This window comes from Bos taurus, chromosome 5 (genome assembly GCF_002263795.3).
Source record: "Bos taurus isolate L1 Dominette 01449 registration number 42190680 breed Hereford chromosome 5, ARS-UCD2.0, whole genome shotgun sequence".
In the NCBI taxonomy this organism is placed as follows: Eukaryota; Metazoa; Chordata; class Mammalia; order Artiodactyla; family Bovidae; genus Bos; species Bos taurus.
The window spans coordinates 9,807,589-9,830,771 of record NC_037332.1 but is presented as its reverse complement, the minus strand read 5'-3'; the positions used below and the strand labels follow the sequence as shown (position 1 = coordinate 9,830,771).

Here is a 23,183-nt window from a genome sequence, read left to right as displayed (position 1 = left end):
CTTCTGTGTCCTTTCTTTAATAAAGAGATTGGTACAGTCCCAAGTTACTTGTCTCTTCAACCTATTTCAGGTGGGGACCATTTAGACAAATGTGAATCTCCTGGGAAACAGACCACAAAACCTCTCTCTTCTTTGCTCCTGGCTGATATGAATTGAGCTCAGAAATCACTTTGTGTGAATATGTTCATCGAGAAAGAATGGGTGACCTGTTTGCTTTAGGTGGCTCTCCCTCTGTGCACTGCTTCTATTCATCATCAGAAGAGGGAAGGCCAGTGAGGCCAGATTCCACGTGTGCCTGCGAGGACATGAATAGCCACCAGATTCTGTATTTACCTTCCATGAGTACTAGGGATTTCTGCTACTAAAGGAAATTTACAAAGGTAAGAGTAAATTAGGCTTCCATAAAATAAAAGTGAAAGAAAGTGAAAGTCACTCAGGCGTGTCCAACTCTTTGCAACCCCATGGACTATACAGTCCATGGAATTCTCCAGGCCAGAATACTGGAGTGGGTAGCCTCTCCCTTCTCCAGGGGATCTTCCCAACCCAGGGATCAAACCCAGGTCTCCAAAATTACAGGCGGATTCTTTACCAGATGAGCCACAAGAGAAGCCCGCCATAAAATAGTCACCCATATTTATTGAGTATACACACATGTGCACAAATACACAAACATGCCACATTTCACAATGCTTAATTGGGTCTTTAGAGGAACTTGCAGAAAAAGCATTCAGCTAATACCTACAGGGCTGGGATCTGAAACAAGTGTGTCTGAAGCCAGAGCTCCCACTGTTGCCCACTGCCCTAAACAACCTCAACACACCACTTTATGTAACATCCATTAGATAAGGAAACTGGTATTAATAATATAACTTAACATCAACAACAGTAATAGCCAACAGAATATACAAAAGAGGGGCAGTCCCAAAATGGCAGAGGAATAGGATGGGGAGACCACTTTCTCCCCCACAAATTCATCAAAAGATCATTTGAATGCTAAGCAACTTCCACAAAACAACTTCTGAACGCTGGCAGAGGACACCAGGCACCCAGAAAGGCAGCCTGTTCCCTTCAAAATGAGGTAGGACAAAATATAAAAGACAAAAAGAGAGACAAAAGAGAAGGACAGAGACCCATCCTGAGGAGGGAGTCGTGAAGGAGGACAAGTTTCCAAATAGCAGGTAAACCCTCTCACCCTGGGTCTGTGAGGAGTTATGGAATCTCAGAGGGCAACATAAATAGGGGGAGAGGTGGTGTGGAAAAAACACAAAATCCAGAGAATATGTGCCTAACCGCAACTCCCGGCAGAGAAGTAGCCCAGACGCTCGCATCTGCCACCCATGAGCGCGGACTGGACAGGGAGGCGCGGGTTGCATCATTGGTGCTTAGGGTAAGGACTGGGCCTCAATGCCCTGAGGACAACCTGAGGGAGCTAATGTAAGATAGCAACCCAAACTGTGGGATAGCCAGAGACAGACAGAGAAAGAGAACTTTCCCGCCAAAGGCTCTAAACTAACACGCAGCCTGGCCGGCTCACAGAACAAAGGATTGAGCGAATACCAAAGGAGAGTTAGCTGGCTGCGTGCAGGCCTCTCCTCTCCACGCCTTCTGCCAGAGGTGGAGAGGCAGGCGTGCAACAGCCAGAGCCGGAAGGCAAGGGGCAATCTCAGCCTCAGAAATGGCATCCTCCACCAAACTGTGAGCAGGCTCCCAATTGCTAACCAAGTCTTCCTGGGATCCTGGACGGTTGACATCTGCCAGGAGGGTCGAAGCCTGACATCAGCTCCCCAGAGGAGACACGGCACAGCTGAGACAGTGCTCTCGCAGTGCACCTGGGGAACCGAGCAGCCAGGACTAGGGAGGTGATTAAGATGCACAGACCACCTCGGACAGTGTGCTCGCAAAGCAGTTGGCCGCCTGAGCTGCTCAAACCTGGGAAAGGCACAAAACGCACACCCAACCAAGTCTGTGCCCTTGTGGGGTACCCGAGAACCTGAACCTGAGTGGCTTAGACCTGGGAAGTGCATGAAATGCTGGGTCTGCTTTGGACAGCACCCCCGCAGAGCAACCTGGAGCCTGAGCAACATAGACCCGGAGAGCACACGCTCCATGAGCTGGGGCAAACCCAGTATGGTCCATACACTGCAAGCACTCCCCATACATGCAAGTGAAATTTGTTTGCAGTGTTCCTCCCTCCCCACAACACAACTGAACAAGTGAGCTTAAATAAGTGACCACCTTCACCTGCTTGTGTCAGGGCGGAAATTAGACACTGAAGAGACTTGTAAACAGAGGAAGCCAAAATAAACAAAGAAGAGGGAACTGCTCTGGAAGTCACAGGTGCAACAGATTAAAGCCCTGTAGTTAACATTGACTAAGCATTAAAAAGGGTTTATAAACCTAGAGAAGAAGTATAATCTGGAAAAAGGAACTATCTGAAACTGAACTGACCCCACACTGCCCACAACAGCTCCAGAGAAATTCCTAGACATATATTTACTATTATCATTTTTTTTTATTTTATTTTATTTTTAAACTTTACATAATTGTATTAGTTTTGCCAAATATCAAAATGAATCCGCCACAGGTATACATGTGTTCCCCAACCTGAACCCTCCTCCCTCCTCCCTCCCCATACCATCCCTCTGGGTCGTCCCAGTGCACCAGCCCCAAGCATCCAGTATCGTGCATCGAACCTGGACTGGCAACTCGTTTCTTACATGATATTTTACATGTTTCAATGTCATTTTTTTATTTGTAAATTTTTTTTTATTTTTAAGTTCTTTATTACTCATTTAATTTTCATTTTTATAACCTGTTATTACCTTTCAAAAAAAGGCCTTATTTTTAAAGCAAATTTCATATATATATATTTATAATTTTTGTGATTGACTTTGTTTTGTATTTTTAGTATTATATTTTTGAGGGTCTAACCTCTAGATTTTAAATCTTTGCTTTGTGGTATTTGGTATCAATTTTGTACCTTTAAGAATCTAATCTTCAGTATCCATTTTCACTTAGGGGTGTGATTACTGGCTTGATTGCTCTCTCCCCTTTTGACTTTCTCCCAAGTCACCTCTATCTCCTCCCTCTCCCTTATCTTCTCTACTTAAATCTGTGAATCTCTCTGAGTATTCTGGGCCGTGGAGAACACTTAGGGAACTGATTACTGGTTAGATTGGTCTCTTCCCTTTTGACTCCCCCTATTCTCCTCCAACCAGTCCATTCTGAAGGAGATCAGCCCTGGGATTTCTTTGGAGGGAATGATGCTAAAGCTGAAACTCCAGTACTTTGGCCACCTCATGCGAAGAGTTGACTCATTGGAAAAGACTCTGATGCTGGGAGGGATTAGGGGCAGGAGGAGAAGGGGATGACAGAGGATGAGATGGCTGGATGGCATCACTGACTCGATGCACATGACTCTGGGTGAACTCCGGGAGTTGGTGACGGACAGAGAGGCCTGGCGTGCTGCGATTCATGGGGTCACGGGTGAACTCCGGGAGTTGGTGATGGACAGTGAGGCCTGGCGTGCTGCGATTCATGGGGTCGCAAAGAGTCGGACATGACTGAGTGACTGATCTGATCTGATCTGATTCTCCTCCTGGTCACCTCTATCTCCCTCCTCACTCTTCTCTTCTCTATGTAACTCCATGAACCTCTCTGGGTGTTCCAGACTGTGGAGAGCACATAGGGAATTGATTACTGGCTAGATTGCTCTCTCCCCTTTTGATTCCCCCTCTTCTCCTCCTGGTCACCTCTATCTCCCTCCTCCCTTTTCTCTTCTCCATGTAATTCTGTAAACCTCTCTGGGTGTCCCTCACTGTGGAGAATCTTTTCACCATTAACCTAGATATTTTATCATCTGTGCTGTATGGATGGAGAAGTCTTGAGGCTACTGTAAAAATAAGACTGAAAGCCAGAGGCAGGAGGCTTAAGTCCAAAACCTGAGAACACCAGAAAACTCCTGATTCCAAGGAACATTAACTGACAAGAGCTCATCCAAAAGCCTCCATACCTACACTGAAACCAAGCTCCACCCAAGAACCAACAAGTTCCAGAGCAAGACATACCACACTAATCTCTAGCAACACAGCAATACAGCCCTGAGCATTAAAGTATAGGCTGCCCAAAGTCATGCCAAACCCACAGACACCTCAAAACTCTCTACTAGACACTTCATTGCACTCCAGAGAGAAGAGATCCAACTCCAACCACCAGAACACCGATGCAAGCTTCCCTAACCAGGAAACCTTGACAAGACACTAGTCCAACCCCACCCACAGGGAAAAACCTTGGCAATAAAGAGGAACCACAAATTTTCAGCCTACAGAAAGGCCATCCCAAACACAGCAATCTAAACAAAATGAAAAGGCAGAGAAATATTCAGCAGGTAAAGGAACATGATAAGTGCCCACCCAAACCAAACAAGAGGAGGAGATAGGGAGTCTACCTGAAAAAGAATTCAGAATAATGATAGGAAGAATGACCCAATATCTTGAAAACAAAATGGAGTTACAGATAAATAGACTGGAGACAAGGATTGAGAAGATGCAAGAAATGTTTAACAAGGACCTAGAAGAAATTAAAAAAAGAGTTAATCAATAATGAATAATGCAATAACTGAGATCAAAAGCACTCTGGAGAGAACCAACAGTAGAATAACCGAGGCAGAAGATAGGCTAAGTGAGGTGGAAAATAGGATGGTGGAAATAAAAGAAGCAGAGAGGAAAAAGAATTAAAAGAAATGAGGACAACCTCAGAGATCTCTGGGACAATGTTAAATGCCCCAACATTCAAATCATAGGAGTCCCAGAAGAAGAAGACAAAAAGAAAGGCCATGAGAAAATACTTGAGGAGATAATATTTGAAAACTTCCCTAAAATGAGGAAGGAAATAGCCACACAAATCCAAGAAACACAGAGAGTCCCAAACAGGATAAACCCAAGGCAAAACACCCCAAGACACATATTAATCAAATTAATGAAAATCAAACACAAACAGCAAATATTAAAAGCAGCAAGGGAAAAGCAACAAATAACACACAAGGGGATTCCCATAAGGATAACAGCTGATCTTTCAGTGGAAACTATTCAGGCCAGAAGGGAATGGCAGGACATACTTAAAGTGATGAAAGAGAAAAACCTACAACCCAGATTACTATACCCAGCAAGGATCTCAATCAAATATGAAGGAGAAATCAAAAGCTTTACAGACAAACAAAAGCTGAGAGAATTTAGCACCACCAAATCAGCTCTTCAACAAATGCTAAAGGATCTTCTCTAGACATGAAACACAGAAAAGGTTTATAAACTCAAACCCAAAACAGCAAAGTAAATGGCAATGGGATCACACTTATCAATAATTACCTTAAATGTAAATGGATTGACTGCCCAACCAAAAGACAAAGACTGGCTGAATGGATACAAAACAAGACCTCAATATATGCTGTCTACAAGAGACCCACCTCAAAACAAGAGACACATACAGACGGAAAGTGAAGGGCTGGAAAAAGATATTTCATGCAAATGGAGACCAAAAGAAAGCAGGAGTAGCAATACTCACATCAGATAAAATGAATTTTAATTATTTCAAAGTAAAGGCAGTGAAAAGAGACAAAGAAGGACACTATATAATGATCAAAGGATCAATCCAAGAACATATAACTATATGCACCCAATATAGGAGCACCGTAATATGCAAGGCAAATGCTAACAAGTATGAAAGGGAAATTAACAATAACACAATAATAGTGTGGGACTTTAATACCTCAGTCACACCTATGGATAGATCATCCAAACAGAAAATTAGCAAGGAAACACAAACTTTAAATGATACAATGGACCAGTTAGACTTAAATGATATCTATAGGACATTTCACCCCAAAACAATGAATTACACCTTTTTCTCAAGTGCACACAGAGCATTCTCCAGGATAGATCACATCCTGGGCCATAACTCTAGCCTTGGTAAATTCAAAAAAATTGAAATCATTTCAAGCATCTTTTCTGATAACAGTGTGGTAAGATTAGATGTCATCCCAAGGAAAAGAAATACAAAAAGGCAAAATGTTTGCCTCAGAAGTCCTTACAAATAGCTGTGAATAGAGAAGTAAAAGGGAAAGGAGAAAGGGAAAGATATACCCATTTGAATGCAGAGTTCCAACGAATAGCAAGGAGGGATAAGAAAGCCTTTCTCAGTGATCAATGCAAAGAAATAGAGGAAAACAATAGAATGGAAAAGACTAGAGATCTCTTCAAGAAAATTAGAGATACAAAGGGAACATTTCATGCAAAGATGGGCACAATAAAGGACAGAAATGGTATGGACCTAAAAGAAGCAGAAGAGATTAAGAAGAGGTGTCCAGAATACACAGAAGAACTATACAAAAAGTTCTTCATGACCCAGATCATCATGATGGTGTGATCACCAACCTACAGCAAGACATCCTGAAATGTGAAGTCAAGTGGACCTTAGGAAGCATCACTATGAACAAAGCTAGTGGAGGTGATGGAATTCCAGTTGAGCTATTTCAAATCCTAAAAGACAATGCTGTGAAAGTGCTGCACTCAATATGTCAGCAAATTTGGAAAACTCAGCAGTGGTCACAGGACTGGAAAAGGTCGGTTTATTCCAATCCCAAATAAAGGCAATGCCAAAGAATGTTCAAACTACCACACAATTGCACTCATCTCACATGCTAGTAAAGTAATGCTCAAAATTCTCCAAGCCAGGCTTCAACAGTACATGAACCGTGAACTTCCAGATGTTCAAGCTGGATTTAGAAAAGGCAGAGGAACCAGAGATCAAATAGCCAACATCCACTGGATCAACGAAACAGCAAAAGAGTTCCAGAAAAATATCTGCTTCTGCTTTAATGACTATGCCAAAGCCTTTGACTGTGTGTACCACAACAAACTATGGAAAATTCTTCAAGAGATGGGAATACCAGACCACTTGACTTGCCTCTTGAGAAACCTGTATACAGGTCAGGAAGCAACAGTTAGAACCGGACATGTTCAGCAACAGACTGGTTCCAAATAGGAAAAGGAATACATCAAAGCTGTATATTGTCACCCTGCTTATTTAACTTACATGCAGAGTATATCATGAGAAATGCCAGGCTGGATGAAGCACAAGCTGGAATCAAGATTGCTGGGAGAAATATCAATAACCTCAGAGATGCAGATGACACCACCCTTATGGCAGAAAGTGAAGAAGAACTAAAGAGCCTCTTGATGAAAGTGAAAGAGGATATGTAAATGTTGGCTTAAAACTCAACATTCAGAAAACTAAGATCATGGCATCTGGTCCCATCACTTCATGGCAAACAGATGGGGAAACAATGGAAACAGTGACAGACTTTCTTTTTGGGGACTCCAAAATCACTGCAGATGCTGACTGAAGTCATGAAATTAAAAGACGCTTGCTCTTTGGAAGAAAAGCTATGACAAACATAGACAGCGTATTAAAAAGCAGAGACATTACTTTGCCAACAAAGGTTGGTCTAGTCAAAGCTATGGTTTTTCCAGTAGTCATGTATGGATGTGAGAGTTCAACTATAAAGAAAGCTGAGCACTGAAGAATTGATGCTTTCGAACTGTGGTTTTGGAGAAGACTCTTGAGAGTCCCTTGGACTGCAAGGAGATCCAACCAGTCCATCCTAAAGGAAATCAGTCCTTAATATTCCTTGGAAGGACTGACATTGAAGCTGAAACTCCAGTACTTTGACCACCTAATGCAAAGAACTGACTCATCATGACCAAGTGGGTTTTATTCCAGGGATGCAAGGATTCTTCAGTATTCACAAATCAATCAATGTGATACACAACATTAACAAATTGAAAGATAAAAATAATGTGATTATCTCAATAGATGCAGTGAAAGCCTTTTATAAAATTCAACATCCATTTGTGATAAAAACCCTCCAGAAAGCAGGAATAGAAGGAACAGACCTCAACATAATAAAAGCCATATATGACAAACCAACAGCAAACATTATCCTCAATGGTGAAAAATTGAAAGCATTTCCCCTAAAGTCAGGAACAAGACAAGGGTGCCCATTCTCACTACTACTATTCAACATAGTTTTAGAAGTTTTAGCCACAGCAGTCAGAGAAAAAAAAAGAAATAAAAGGAATCCAGATTGGAAACGAAGAAGTAAAACTCTCACTGTTTGCAGATGACATTATCCTCTATATCAGTTCAGTTCAGTTCAGTCGCTCAGTCGTGTCCGACTCTGCGACCCCATGAATCGCAGCACACCAGCCCTCCCTGTCCATCACCAACTCCCGGAGTTCACCCAGACTCATGTGCATCGAGGCGGTGATGCCATCCAGCCATCTCATCCTCTGTCGTCCCCTTCTCCTCCTGCCCCCAATCCCTCCCAGCATCAGGGTCTTTTCCAATGAGTCAACACTTCGCATGAGGTGGCCAGAAAACCCTAAAGACACCACCAGAAAATTACTAGACCTAATCAATGAATATAGTAAATTCAGGATATAAAATTGATACACAGAAATCCTTTGCATTCCTATACACTAACAATGAGAAAACAGAAAGAGAAATTAAGGAAACAATTCCATTCACCACTGTGACAAAAAGAATAAAATATTAGGAATAAATCTACCTAAAGAAACAAAAAACCTATATATAGAAAACCATAAAACACTGATGAAAGAAATCAAAGATGACACAAATAGATGGAGAAATATAACATGTTCATGGATCAGAAGAAGCAATATAGTGAAAATGAGTATACCACCCAAAGCAATCTATAGATTCAGTGCAATCCCTATCAAGCTTCCCGTGGTATTTTTCAGAGAACTAGAACAAATAATTTCACAATTTGTGTGGACATACAAAAAACCCCGAATAGCCAAAGCAATCTTGAGAAAGAAGAATGAAACTGGAGGAATCAACCTGCCTGACTTCAGACTATATTACGAAGCTACAGTCATCAAGACAGTATGGTACTGGCACAAAGACAGAAATATAGATCAATGGAACAAAACAGAAAGCCCAGAGATAAATCCATGCACCTATGGACACCTCATCTTTGACAAAGGAGGCAAGAATACACAATGGAGAAAAGACAATCTCTTTAAGAAGTGGTGCTGGGGAAACTGGTCAACCACGTGTAAAATAATGAAACTAGAACACTTTCTAACACCATACACAAAAATAAACTCAAAATGGATTAAAGATCTAAATGTAAGACCAGAAACTACAAAACTCCTATAGGAAAGCATAAGTAAAACATTCTCTGACATAAATCACAGCAGGATCCTCTATGACCCACCTCCCGGAGTAATGGAAATAGAAGCAAAAATAAACAAATGGGACCTGATTAAACTTAAAAGTTTTTGCACAATGAAGGAAACTATAAGCAAGGTGAAAAGGATAGCTTTCAAAATGGGAGAAAATAATAGCAAATGAAGCAACTGACATAGAATTAATCTCAAAAATATACAAGCAGCTCATGCAGCTCAATACCAGAAAAATAAATGACCCAATCAAAAAATGGGCCAAAGAACTAAACAGACATTTCTCCAAAGAAGACATACAGCTAACAAACCCATGAAAAGATCAACATCACTCATTATCAGAGACATGCAAATCAAAACCACAATGAGGTACCATCTCACACCAGTCAGAATGGCTGCTATCAAAAAGTCTACAAACAATAAATGCTGGAGAGGGTGTGGAGAAAAGGGAACCTTCTTACACTGTTGGTGGGAATGCAAACTAGGACAGAAACTATGGAGAACAGTGTGGAGATTCCTTAAAAAAACTGGAAATAGAACTGCCATATGACCCAGCACTACCACTGCTGGGCACACACACCGAGGAAATCAAAACTGAAAGAGACATGTGTATGTCAATGTTCATCGCAGCACTGTTTATAATAGCCAGGACATGGAAACAACCTAGATGTCCATTGGCAGACGAATGGATAAGAAAGCTGTGGTACCTATACATTATGGAATATTACTCAGCTATTAAAAAGAACACATTTGAATCAGTTCTAATGAGTTGGATGAAACTAGAGCCTATTATATAGGAGAAGGCAATGGCACCCTGCTCCAGTACTCTTGCCTGGAAAATCCATGGACAGAGGAGCCTGGTGAGCTGCAGTCCATGGGGTCCCTAAGAGTCAGACATGACTGAGTGACTTCACTTTCACTTTTCACTTTCATGCATTGGAGGACATGGTAACCCACTCCAGTGTTCTTGCCTGGAGAATCCCAGGGATGGGGGAGCCTGGTGGGCTGCCGTCTGTGGGGTTGTACAGAGTCGGACACGACTGAAGTGACTTAGCAGCAGCAGAGCCTATTATATAGAGTGAAGTAAGTCATAAAGAAAAACACCAATACAGTATATTAATGTATATATATGGAATTTAGAAAGATGGTAATGATGACCCTATATGTGAGACAGCAAAAGAGATACAGATATAAAGAACAGACTTTTGGACTCTGTGATAAAAGGCAAGGGTGGGATGATTTGAGAGAAGAGAATAGCATTGAAACATGTATATTATCATATATGAACTAGATCACCAGTCCAAGTTTGATGCATGAAACAGGGCACTCAAACCCGGTGCACTGGGACAAACCAGAGGGATGGGATAGGGAGGGAGGTGAGATGGGGGTTCCGGATGGGGGACACATGTACACCTGTGACTGATTCATGTCAATGTATGGCAAAAACCAGTACAATACTGTAAAGTAATTAGCCTCCAATTAAAATAAATTAATTAATTAATTTTAAAAAAAGTATATACAAAAGAAATGCAGTTCGAGTATTTTGAATGCAAAGTGGCTCACTGTCATTTTCCCAAAATCACAGTTGGATCGGGGATAAATGCTAAGTCCCTCCTGAAATGAGTGCTCCCCTCAATTCACTGCATTAATTATATCATGTACACAACATATTGTGACATTATTTAGTCATGTGTTCTATGTGGCATGCATCTCACACATATGTAATATGTCCCATGCTGCTGCTGCTGCTGTTAAGTCACTTCAGTCGTGTCCAACTCTGTGTGACCCCATAAATGGCAGCCCACCAGGCTCCCCAGTCCCTGGGTTCTCCAGGCAAGAACACTGGAGTGGGTTGCCATTTCCTTCTCCAATGCATGAAAGTGAAAAGTGAAAGTGAAGTCCCTAGTCGTGTCCGACTTTTAGCGACTCCATGGACTGCAGCCCACCAGGCTCCTCCGTCCATGGGATTCTCCAGGCAAGGGTACTGGAGTGGGGTGCCATTGCCTTCTCCAATGCATGAAAGTGATATGTCCCATAAGCACAGACAAATACCTACAGCAGTAATCTAGTTACCAGTTCAGAGCTAACCACCAATCAGAACACAATTTTAGCTATTTCTATAAAGAATGTTCTAAGTGCTCTTGTGTTTTCTATCAAATCCTAAACATTCTGTATTATCAAGGAAAATAATGTGCTTACCCTGGAGCACAAACACAGCCACTTATGCAGGGTGACGATGGGGCGCAAGTGAAGTTCATAGCCAAATTTGCACATGTCGTTTCACAGTTTATACCACCAGCTGGTAATTGAGGGTCAGGAAACCTACAGTCGAAATACTGTTTTCCCTCAGGGCAGATGTGAACTTCAGGAACAAGGCACAGACAAAATATGTTTAACTTTGTATTTGCTCCATACACATAATCATATTTACATGCGTTTGTCATTAAAACTCAATTAACTACGGAACACAATATATTTTACCAGTAATTACTGATGACCCCAGTAATAACTGATTTTACTCTGTGATGTTTGGTTCATGAGCTTAAACCATTCTCTAGCCAGATTTCCTTTAATTACCTAAATTTCCAAAATCTATTTTGAGTTTGAAAACTTTAGCTGCCTTCCATAAGAAAACAACTAAACAACTAGTATATACCTTCCTGAAATCAAGAAACAGGGTATTGTGATTAATCTAAACATATATTATCATTTTTTGAAGACTGACAGTACCATACGTTTAAACTTTTACAAAGCTATGTGTTTACAATAAACATGTGATACTTTTAGGTCTTGCTTCATCCCTGAGTCACCGTTTATGTAACTCCTTCCTGGTGGCTCAGACGGTAAAGGATCTGCCTGCAATGCAGGAGACCCAGGGAGCCCGGGATCGAACCTGGGGTCCCTGGGTCTCAAGATCCCCTGGAGGGGGCATGGCTACCCCCTTGTATTCTATCCAGTATTCTTGCCTGGAGAATTCCATGGACAGAGGAGCCTGGCAGGCTACAGTCCATGGGGCCACTAGGAGTCAGACATGACTGAGTGACTAACTCCTTTCACTATAATGTGGAAGTGCAGAAAATGGGCATAATTACAGGGGCTACATATTGCTCCAGAAAGCTTTTGAGTTCAGAGGGATTACCACTTCTTATGTGGGGCCAAAAGGAAACTTGGGGATTCCTCTGCGAGAAGCCTGGCCACCTGGGCTTCCTTTTCCTCAATATTGAGCCACCCAATGCAAATGAGTCAAGGGCGGGAGGGCCCAACAGCTTCCAACTATGTGTGCAGTCCATGAACATACCCTGTAAATAAGCCCTGCTGCTGCTGCAGCTGCTAAGTTGCTTCAGTTGTGTCCGACTCTGTGCGACCCCACAGATGGCAGCGCACCAGGCTCCCCCGTCCCTGGGATTCTCCAGGCAAGAACACTCGAGTGGGTTGCCATTTCCTTCTCCAATGCATGAAAGTGAAAAGTGAAAGTGAAGTCGCTCAGTCGTGTCCGACTCTTAGCGACTCCATGGACTGCAGCCCACCAGGCTCCTCCATCCATGGGATTTTCCAGGCAAGAGTACTGGAGTGGGTTGCCATTGTCTTCTCCGTAAATAAGCCCTAGACAGCCTGAATCCTGATACACTGAATCAAGGGCATATAATTAACTCAAAGCTAATTTAGAAAATTTATAACTGTGCAAATAAATAACAAAGCAATAGTTCACAGTTGGTTTTATCAGCCTACACTCTTGCTACCCATTAAAATCAACAGAAGGTAGCTTTGTTTAGTATTTGCCTAGAATTTCTCCCCAGTGACCATAAATTTGAGGCTTTCTGTGTGGTGAAAAATAAGTAATATAAAGGGTCTCCTAACATATATGATCTTCAGGAATGATATGCAATCATAATATATTTTCAAAAGAGGTGGCAGTCGATGTCATTTTACATACCATTGATAATTGATGGCTAGTCCTAAAGCTTTGCTACTTAAAATGTAGCCCTGAACCCCGTATCATTAGCATCACTTTGGCCATCAACAGAAATGTTGCAGGCATCACCCTGACCTACTGAATCAGAATCAATATTTTAACAAAATCCCTAGGTTTTTTGTGTGTACATTCGGAATTTAAGAATTGCTGATCTGGAGTAGGGTTTCCCAACTGCTGTTGCACAAGTGACTTCCAACAGGTGCCTGGATACATATCCCGAAAGCGTTTGGCAGACCTGAGGTGGTGCTGGGATAGGGAGCATCAGGCAGCCTCCCTGGTTGATCAGCTCTGCCCTAAGCAGCCTTACATGTTCACCCCACACTGTCCAACAAATATTATAATTCTGGAGGTGAAAAAGTTAGGAAGCACCAGAGCACCATGTAGAAAAGCATTCCTAAGGCTATTCCTCCATGTGCATTCGCAAGGGGGGCTGTGATGAATTCATAACTTCTGCCCAAAGAGTAGGGACGGTACTAGAGCCTCCTCTCTAAGAAAAACATCTATCTAGATCTTACCAGTAGAGGGCGTTGCTAATTCATCACATTTCACAGTCCCATTTGAACACTGGCTAGTAGAAGTAAACAGATAGTTAATTCATGAAACAAACCTCAAGACTTTTCTGTTTAAAAAACAATATTACATGCAAGAATTGACAAAAAAGATTTTTTTTCCCAGAAGTTTTTGTAAATAAGTTATTGGTTTAGAACTGATTTGAAGAGAGCTATTTCAGTTCAACAGATTTTTATCAAAATCTGTGTATCTGTGTGAGGCACTGTGATTAGCATGGAGAATTCAATGACCAAAATTCTTAGTCTTTACCCAAGCGCCTACTACGTTCCAGTAGGAGAGAAAGACGTACAAATAATAACTGAGCCAGTGTGACATGAAACATACAAATGTTTAAGATATATTAATACAAGTAAAGCACATAACAATGTTTCAAAATCTGTTAGCAATTGACATTAGGGCAGTCAAAGAAGATAAAGTCTGCAAAATTTTGAAGACAGCATGGAGGTTACAATATAGATAAAGTAGGAATGTTGTCACACTGAGTGAAGATGTAGGGGTGGAATAGCTTTCTATGCAACGTAACCGGAGAGGCCTTCAGCAAAGTGTCAAAGACCAGCTTCCATTAGGACACTAAGACTTTATCCCTGAAGTGAGTCACTAAAGACCTTAAACAGAGATGTTATATTGTTGGTTTGAATTCTAGGAAAGTCATTCTGGCAGCAGCGCAGAAGAGACAGTGGGGTCACATCTTAAAACCTGAGTTCCAAAGTCAGGGCATAAGGCAAAAACCAAATTCAGGCAATATGAATTGTGAAAATCACTTAAGGAGTTATCATGATAAGGAAAGATTTTTACACCAATTCTCAATAAGCCCAACATAAACAGTTTTGCCTCGAGCTCTGGACTAGATCATGTTTTCTATATTTGAGCCCAGATGAAGAAGCTGACTAACAGAGAAGGGCCATGTCATACAAAAAATATGCTTCTTCCTCATCTAACACTAGGATGACCCTCAGAAATATGACTCACACTGCGAACGGCAGAGAGGGACCGAGACACAGGGATCTCAGGTCACAGAACCAGGCCTTTCATATCATACTGATTCTGGGACACGGGCTTTTTAAGAGGAATGGCAAATGAGACCATGGGACAAATGGAATTTTTTTTCTCACTGAGGTGGGAAGTTTCCTTTGTTTTTGCAAGTTTACTTAAATTCAATTATGTTAAGTTTAAGAACAATATAGCATCTTGGTAGGATGGAAGGAGACAAAACTAAAGACAAGAAGATCAAGTAGAAACGTCCAGGGAAGAGATGTTGAGAGGCATTGCTAAGACAGTGGTGACAGAAAGGAGGAAATGGATTCCAACTGCATGGAAAAAATAAAATCTAAAGTCATTGGCAGTGTACTGGGTAGGGGTGTTGAAGAGGAGGAGAAAGTCAAGACGGCTCCCAGATTTGTGGCTTGGGAAACTCTGGCTAATAGCACAACCTACTGTAGACAGAGCCAAGAGCTGGTTGCCTTTGCATCTCGACCGAGGGAAAGGAAGGGAGATGCACATAGCAGTAAATACAAATTGTGCATAAACAATATTCTGCCAGGATACAAAATAAGCTGCAAAGCAAAACAGACAACAGAGCAAGCACTGCAGAGCCAGGCTGTCCAGGAACGAATCCTGGCTTTGTTACCAAGGTGCTTAACTGTCTGTGCCTCATTTCCTCACCTGCACACGGGGGCTGCAGCAACTGTACCTGCCTCTTAGGGCTAGAGTGATGGGTGTTTTAATAGATGTAAAACTCGTAGAGTGATACCAGGACTACAGAAAGTGCACAGGAAAGGGCAGATATGATTATTGCAATGCTTATTATTACTACCCTCTTACGTCTGTTCTTATCTGTGGGTTCTATGGTGCAACTAAAAGGAGGTTAGGAGTTGGATATAGATCTACGAGGACTGCTGCATGGACATGTCTACATTTTTAACAGGTTACAATTCGAAGGAGTGTTTTCTTATGAATAAGCATTTTCTCACTAGAATGGCTGTCCTTTGGGAGGCAACACTCTGACTCCAGAGGGTGACATGGTGAATTCCAATTTGAAACTGCATTTTCTGAGCCAATGGATAAGCCACAAAACTAAAACGCCTCAGTAACTTACAGCATCGGACCATTCATCTCACCCTTAACTATTATTTGAGAACTAAGGGGAGAGCCATCTCACCCTTAACTATTGAGAACTGATCAGAGGCATTCCATTTCACTGTCTGACACTTTAACTCATAGCTCTTTTCTGCAGTTATGAGCACAAGTTTAAGGCATTCATGTTGAAATGAAATATATATATATATATATGTGAGTGTGTGGTTTAATGAACATATGTATATATGTATATATTTGGGTTACATATATATATATAAATGTCACACATATGGTTTAAAAGTTTATATATTAAGGTTATCTGTATTTTTCAAATTACGGATGTCATATTTCAATTTATGGATTTGGTTAAGAATTTACATTACTCCATGTCATTTGTCAAGAACAATCACCGTTACTGAAATCTACCATAAGCCTGAGGGTGTTGGGATGAGCTCTCCGGGTTGGTAAATACTGCCTCTGTAATGACACCGGCAGTGAAATCTGTAAGGGGAAAAAAAAAAAGATTAAGTTAACAAAATAGGATATATTTAAGAAAAAAAAAACAACACTGAAATTGAAGCAGACCACATGCTGTATTGGTACTTTTAAGGCACAGTCTAGCAATAACATTACTGCACAAAATTCCATGCAATTCTGTTAAACAAATGTGAAATCTTGTGCAGCTTTAGATTTTGTTTCCCAAAACTCATACTCTGTATTGTTTTCGTCACAGTACAGACTATGTTGTCTCTCTCACAAAAATGTCCCTGGAGGCACTTGAGAGAAATACAACCAATCTATCATGTAACTCTATGTAGACAACAAAGTCTTTATGTCATGTGAGATTTGAGAAATTTCTGAATGCTGAGAGACATTACAATCCTGCTACTACAATTTGCCACATGACAGAGAAACATAAACCTTGCTATTATTATTGATACGGCAAAAGCACGTGGGAATGAACTTCGGGGTGACTCATCAGATTCCTTAGCTCTTTCTGCAGCGATTTGTGAGTACGTACAGGGTTAACAAATAAATACATAAGAGTAAGGATATTAAGAAATATTAAAGAAACAACTCACAAGCAGATCCTTGCATATATGTCCACTTATTTTACGGAAAAACTGACATTTAATAGTGGAAAAAAACTTATGGTTCTGAGTCGATTAGATTTTTTTAAAAAAAGACGGGGAGAAAAGAAACAGGCATGGCAGCCCCTTTATTCTGTAAGGGAGACAAGAGGTTAAAAACTGGATGTTGTCAACACATTTCTGGGACGTACATGGGAACACAAAAGCTCAGCGTGTCTTCATAGTATTTGCCTTCAGGACAGTTGCAGCCTTCCGCACAGTCATCGTTGCACTGCTCTGGGGCGGAGAGGGAGACGCAGGAGCGGCGGCAGAAGGAAGAGCAGTGATGGTACATCATGCCTTTCTGACACACCACCCCTGAGGACGGAGAAGCAGCAACTGAGAGAGAGCGTGCAGGCCAGAGCACGGTGTGCTGGGAGACGAGTCCACGATAGACACAGATCACGAAAGCAGAAGGTCTGCCACACCAGTAAATCGAGGACACTACCGACTGCTATAACATAAATAAATAAGTAAGCAACTCTTTGCCTCAATAGAAGTTTAACCAGAGAGGAATAAAATTTCTATGTGAACTATATTTAAGTGTGACATTTCATATCATTCTTTTACAGCCTGTGCTATAATTTTCTTGATATATTTAAAGAATTTTATCCGTCTAAATAAACCTACTGTCCTCACATTTTAAACTTGTTTACCGCTATGTTGGCATCATCTTCTTTATGACGTTATTTAATCCTAAGTAAGCTTTGTCATCTACAAGTAACACAAAACTTGATTTTATTGATCTATGCTCACAGATCCTGTTTTTTTGCCTATTAAATCATGTCTATATCTTTGGCTAAATCCTTCCAATTTCTTTTTAGAAAAAAACTGAATTGATTAAAGTAGGCAAACTAAAATATTCTAAAAACACACTTGCACAGACACCTCAGAAATGCTGGGTAAAACAACTGAAATAATGTTAATCGTACAACTGCTCTTGTGAGAAAAAAAAGCCGGGGTGGAGGGGAATGGAAGATAACTTCTTTGGATGACAGCGGTAAAGAGAGAAAAAAAATCCAAAACTTGAAGTAGAGAAAGCGAGGGTGGGTCACAGTGATTTTTGACTTTATATTTAACTCTTAAGGAAATGGAAAATGAAAGTTGGTCCTTCTCAAGGCAAGGAACTGATAGGCTCTTAACCGATGCCTCCAAAAAAATCATCTAACTCAGCTGAAAAGATGGACTACAGCAGAGGTCAGCAAACTTTTTTTGGAATAAGCTAATGGTTCCAGAGAATAGCAAGGAAGATAAGAAAGCCTTCCTCACTGATCAGTGCAAAGAAATAGAGGAACAATAGAATGGGAAAGATTAGAGAACTCTTCAAGAAAACTAGAGATACCAAGAAAACGATTCATATAAAGATGGGCACAATTAAGGACAGAAATGGTATGGACCTAACAGAAGCAGAAGATATTAAGAAGAGGTGGCAAGAACACACAGAAACTATACAAAAAATATCTTCATGACCAAGATAACCATGATGGTGTTATTACTCACCTAGAGCAGACATCCTAGAGTGCAAAGTCAAGTGGGCCTTAGGAAGCATCACTATGAACAAAACTAGCGGAGGTGATGGAATTCCAGTTGAGCTACTTCAAATCCTAAAAGATGATGCTGTGAAAGTGCTGCATTCAATATGCCAGCAAATCTGGAAAACTCAGCAGTGGCCACAGGACTGGAAAAGGTCAGTTTTCATTCCAATCCCAAAGAAAGGCAATGCCAAAGAATGTTCAAACTACCACACAATTGTACTCATTTCACAGGCTAGCAAAGTAGTGCTCAAAATCCTCCAAGCCAGGCTTCAACAATATGTGAACCATGAACTTCCAGATGTTCAAGCTGGTTTTAGAAAAGGCAGAGGAACCAGAGATCAAATTGCCAACATCCTCTGGATCATGGAAAAAGCAAGAGAGTTCTGGAAAAACATCTACTTCTGCGTTATTGACTACACCAAAGCCTTTGACTGTGTGGATCACAATCAACTGTGGAAAATTCTTCAAGAGATGGGAATACGAGACCACCTGACCTGCCTCCTGAGAAACCTGTATGCAGGTCAAGAAGCAACAGTTAGAACTGGACATGGAACAACAGACTGGTTCCAAATAGGGAAAGGAGTACGTCAAGGTTGTATATGGTCACCCTGCTTATTTAACTTCTATATAGAGTGCATCATTTGAAATGCTGGGCTGGATGAAGCACAAGCTGGAATCAAGATTGCTAGGAGAAATATCAATAACCTCAGATATGCAGGTTACACCACCGTATGGCAGCAAGTGAAGAAGAACAGAAGAGCCTCTTGATGAAGGTGAAAGAGAAGATCAAAAAGTTGGCTTAAAACTCAACACTCAAAAAATGAAGATAATGACATCAGGTCCCATCACTTCATGGCATATAGATGGGGAAACAATGGAAACAATGACAGACTTTATTTTTTGGGGCTCCAAAATCACTGCAAATGGTGACTGCAGGCATGAACGTAAAAGACACTTGCTCCTTGGAAGAAAAGCTATGACAAACCTAGACAGCAAAGTACAGACATTACTTTGCCAACAAAAATGTCCATCTAGTCAAAGCTATGGTTTTTCCAGTAGTCATGTATGGATGTGAGAGCTGGACTATAAAGAAAGCTGAGCACCGAAGAATTAATGCTTTTGAACTGTGGTGTTGGAGAAGACTCTTGAGAGTCCCTTGGACTGCCAGGAGATCAAATCAGTCAATCTGAAAGGAAATCAGTCCTGAATATTCATTAGAAGGTCTGAGGATAAGTTGAAACTCCAATACTTTGGCCACCTGATGCCAAGAACTGACTCATTTGAAAAGACCCTGATGCTGGGAAAGATTGAAGGCAGGAGGAGAAGGGGACGACAGAGAATGAGATGGTTGGATGGCATCACCAAATCAATGGACATGAGTTTGAGCAAGCTCTGAGAGTTGGTGATGGACAGGGAGGCCTCGCATACTACAGTCCATGGGGTCACAAAGAGTTGGATACAACTGAGCAACTGAACTGAACTGAATGGTGAATAGTTTCAATTTCTCAGGCCATACTGAACTGAAATGGTGAATAGTTAAAATTTCTCAGGCCATTCAGTCTCTGTTACAACTACCCAGCTCTACCCTTGTAGCTAAATATGCAAACATATGGGCAGTAAAATTTATTTACAAAATACAGGAAGCCCAAGGGTTTAATTTGCCAACTTCTAGATGAGAAGAAATCTGCTCGTAATACAGGAGAAGCCAGGATAGCTACACTCTAATTTTGCTCTTATGTAACAGAGCACCAATTTTAAGAAATAAAGTAATCCCCCATTTTTTTCATGTTGACACATTATATTAGTATTTCAAATAACTTAAGCAAATGTTGACTTTTTATTAAAAAAAATAGCAGTCGTTACAAATGCAAAAATCTCTGAAGTGCTATTTGATCATCTTCATCAGGGCCACTGCCATCATACTCACCACAGAATGAAACCTGAGCTCTGAAGTCGATGGGAATGCCACGCTGGCCACAGAGGTAGGCATAGTGGGCAAGAGCGTTGCACAGGCAGGCACTTCCACACTTGCATGCATCGTGGCGGCACAGCTGATAGTATAGCCCAGGGCTGATGTAGATGTGGCAAGGAGCAAAGAGCTCCTGGTAGATAACATCACAGTGTGCTGCATATCCAACTAACAGACAAAGAACCCCATTAGCCCTTCATTTACTAGTCTAGCTAGTATCAAATACCCCTAAGTATCAAATTCCAGCACTAGCCAAGGCATCTTGTTTTCCTAGAAATACACTATACTGCGCATTCAATAAGAGTATCTTCAGCTTATACTTTTTTTGGGGGGGCGGGGGTATTTTCAGTAATATTGGTAACAGCACTTACTCCATATTTAATATTCTTTTAGCAAAAAAAGATATTGTGTCATACCTGAATAACTTGAGTATCAGAAGGGTTCACTGATAGAAGTGGCCTCAATTACCCCATTGCCTGCGGATCATCTTGGGAAATCACCCCAATTTTGCTATAAATAATTGATGAGTATTAGAAGGTTTATCTCCAGACAACCACACACAATAAAAATAGTGTTAGGTTATGGATGTTACAGCAACTCCCCAGGATACATTATCCAGGAAGGACTGGGAATCATCTCACCCCAATGGAGACTCTGAGGTAAATGGTAATGAGGTGGATGGCACATAATCACTGAATGCAATATCCACACTGGCACAGTGCTCAATGTCTGGTAAATATTAGGAGCTCAATACTGTTTGATAAATGAATCTGTGAATAAATGAATAATTAATAGAAATTGATAATGGAGCATATGCTAAAGGCTCTGAGGTACCACTACCAAGTCTTTGAGGGGATATGTGTAATCAGATCTTGAATTTGTTGACTTTTTCCCTTGAGAAAGACTGATCAGATATAATTCTCAGCGGGAGCAACCAAGTTTGACAAAACAATCTAGATTTCATCTTTCTGAAAAAAGCCTAGTGTGATTTCTTGGTGTAATGGATCTCAATTGCACTGATTTCCTCATGGGAGAAAAATTAATCAGCCGTGGAGTTGTCGTTGTCTTTGAGAGACAAGATGAGCTGCTAGAGTTTTAGAATTTGTTCACTATTAAGGAATTATGCTGAACTTATTTTGTGAAGTATTTTAAAAATATTATTGGAAACACATGCTAATTATGAGTAGTTACCTGAGTATTATATTTTTGTATTGTTAAGCACATAACATGTGAAAACAAATGATTCAGACTATGTAACAGTGTACTATTGGCATGCACACTTCCAATCACCAGGATCTCCAAGCAAAGACTTGTATCATATGCTCTAAGGATTTGTAGATCAAAAAATATTCCTACTGACATTAAGTGAAAGGGTGACTCAGAAAATCTTTGTTTAAAAATATCCTTCAGAATACACATTAGAATTGACTTTTGTCTATTTACTTTACTTTCTTGGGACGTTTTTGAATTTACCTATTTGAAATTAAAAAAAAAATAGTTCAAGGCAAACATGAAGAAAAAGAATATCTAAAACATATAAGTCATAGAAGATATATGATATGGGGACAAAAGTGATAAATATATATATGTAACAAAATAACAGGTAATAAAGGAAGTCATTAAAGAAACAACCAGAGAAAAACTGAATTCATCAACTGGACTCTACTCCAAGTTTTACATGCTGTTTTTTTTCAAGAGATCAAAAATAATTTAATGAAGAAAACTTGAAATCTAGATAGCTTCCTTGGTAAATTCAATCAAACATTCAATCAAAGTCTAGATAGCTTCATTGGTAAATTCAATCAAAATTTCAATCAAACATGCTGGCCACTTAATTTTAGACTAGCATAACCCTGATACCACAAATCTCACAGACACTGAAAGAAAAATATAAACAAATGTCCTTCATAATATAAGTAAAATATCTTTAACAAAATAACAGCAATCTAGTAATACATAAAAATGCTAATGATGATGCTAATCCATCATCACCAAATAAGGTTTATCCTATGAATGAAAGTTTAGTTTAGTATTTGAAAATAATCAATGCAATGCAACAGAGTGATGGAATAAAAGATAAGCTTAATAAATAAATAAATAAAAGGTACATACTAATAAGAACATTAAAAATATATTTATCGAATTATCAAGGAAGGAACTGAAAAATTTAGAAACAAACTGAGCAAGAAAAATGAAATGAGAAGGACTAGATCTATTAGTAAAAAGTTGAGGAGAGAATGGGAAGGAAAGTGTTGTTAAATGGAAATGAGGTTAAAAGCATTAAGTCATAGAAAGCAAAAGACTCTAGTCTATTCCTCTTACTATAGATAGGAAAAATGACCCAAGATGTTAACAAACGTCTTTAAGTTTAGAAGTTGACCTAGATAAAAAGCCAGTAGTAAAAGAAGATGCCTGGAGTAGGAAATGGAAAACCACTCCAGTATTCTTGCCTGGAAAAATTCCATGGACTAAGGAGCTCTGCAGGCTACAGTCCATGGGATTGCCAAGAGTCGGACATGACTGAGCACCCCCACCCCCACCCCCCACACACACACAAAATCAAGATTATCTTGTGTTCTTTCCAGGACACTAAAACCACAAGTTAATAATAAGGACCACAGAACAGTAAACAGAATCCCTCTGAAAAACCACCACAAAATAACAGTAAGC

The 23,183-nt window shown here is 40.4% G+C and overlaps 1 protein-coding gene across 1 annotated transcript in view; it reads right to left on the bottom strand.

Annotated features, from left to right (window-relative positions):
• Positions 1–23,183, bottom strand: part of OTOGL (otogelin like) — a 174,246-nt gene that overhangs the window by 97,449 nt on the left and 53,614 nt on the right. The window contains exons 19-23 of the mRNA XM_059886820.1: positions 20,472–20,681; positions 17,162–17,327; positions 16,306–16,380; positions 13,749–13,801; positions 11,460–11,622 (exon numbers count right to left, since the gene is read on the bottom strand). Of these exons, the coding sequence (XP_059742803.1) occupies positions 11,460–11,622; positions 13,749–13,801; positions 16,306–16,380; positions 17,162–17,327; positions 20,472–20,681 (667 nt within the window). The remainder of the gene's footprint in view (positions 1–11,459; positions 11,623–13,748; positions 13,802–16,305; positions 16,381–17,161; positions 17,328–20,471; positions 20,682–23,183) is intronic.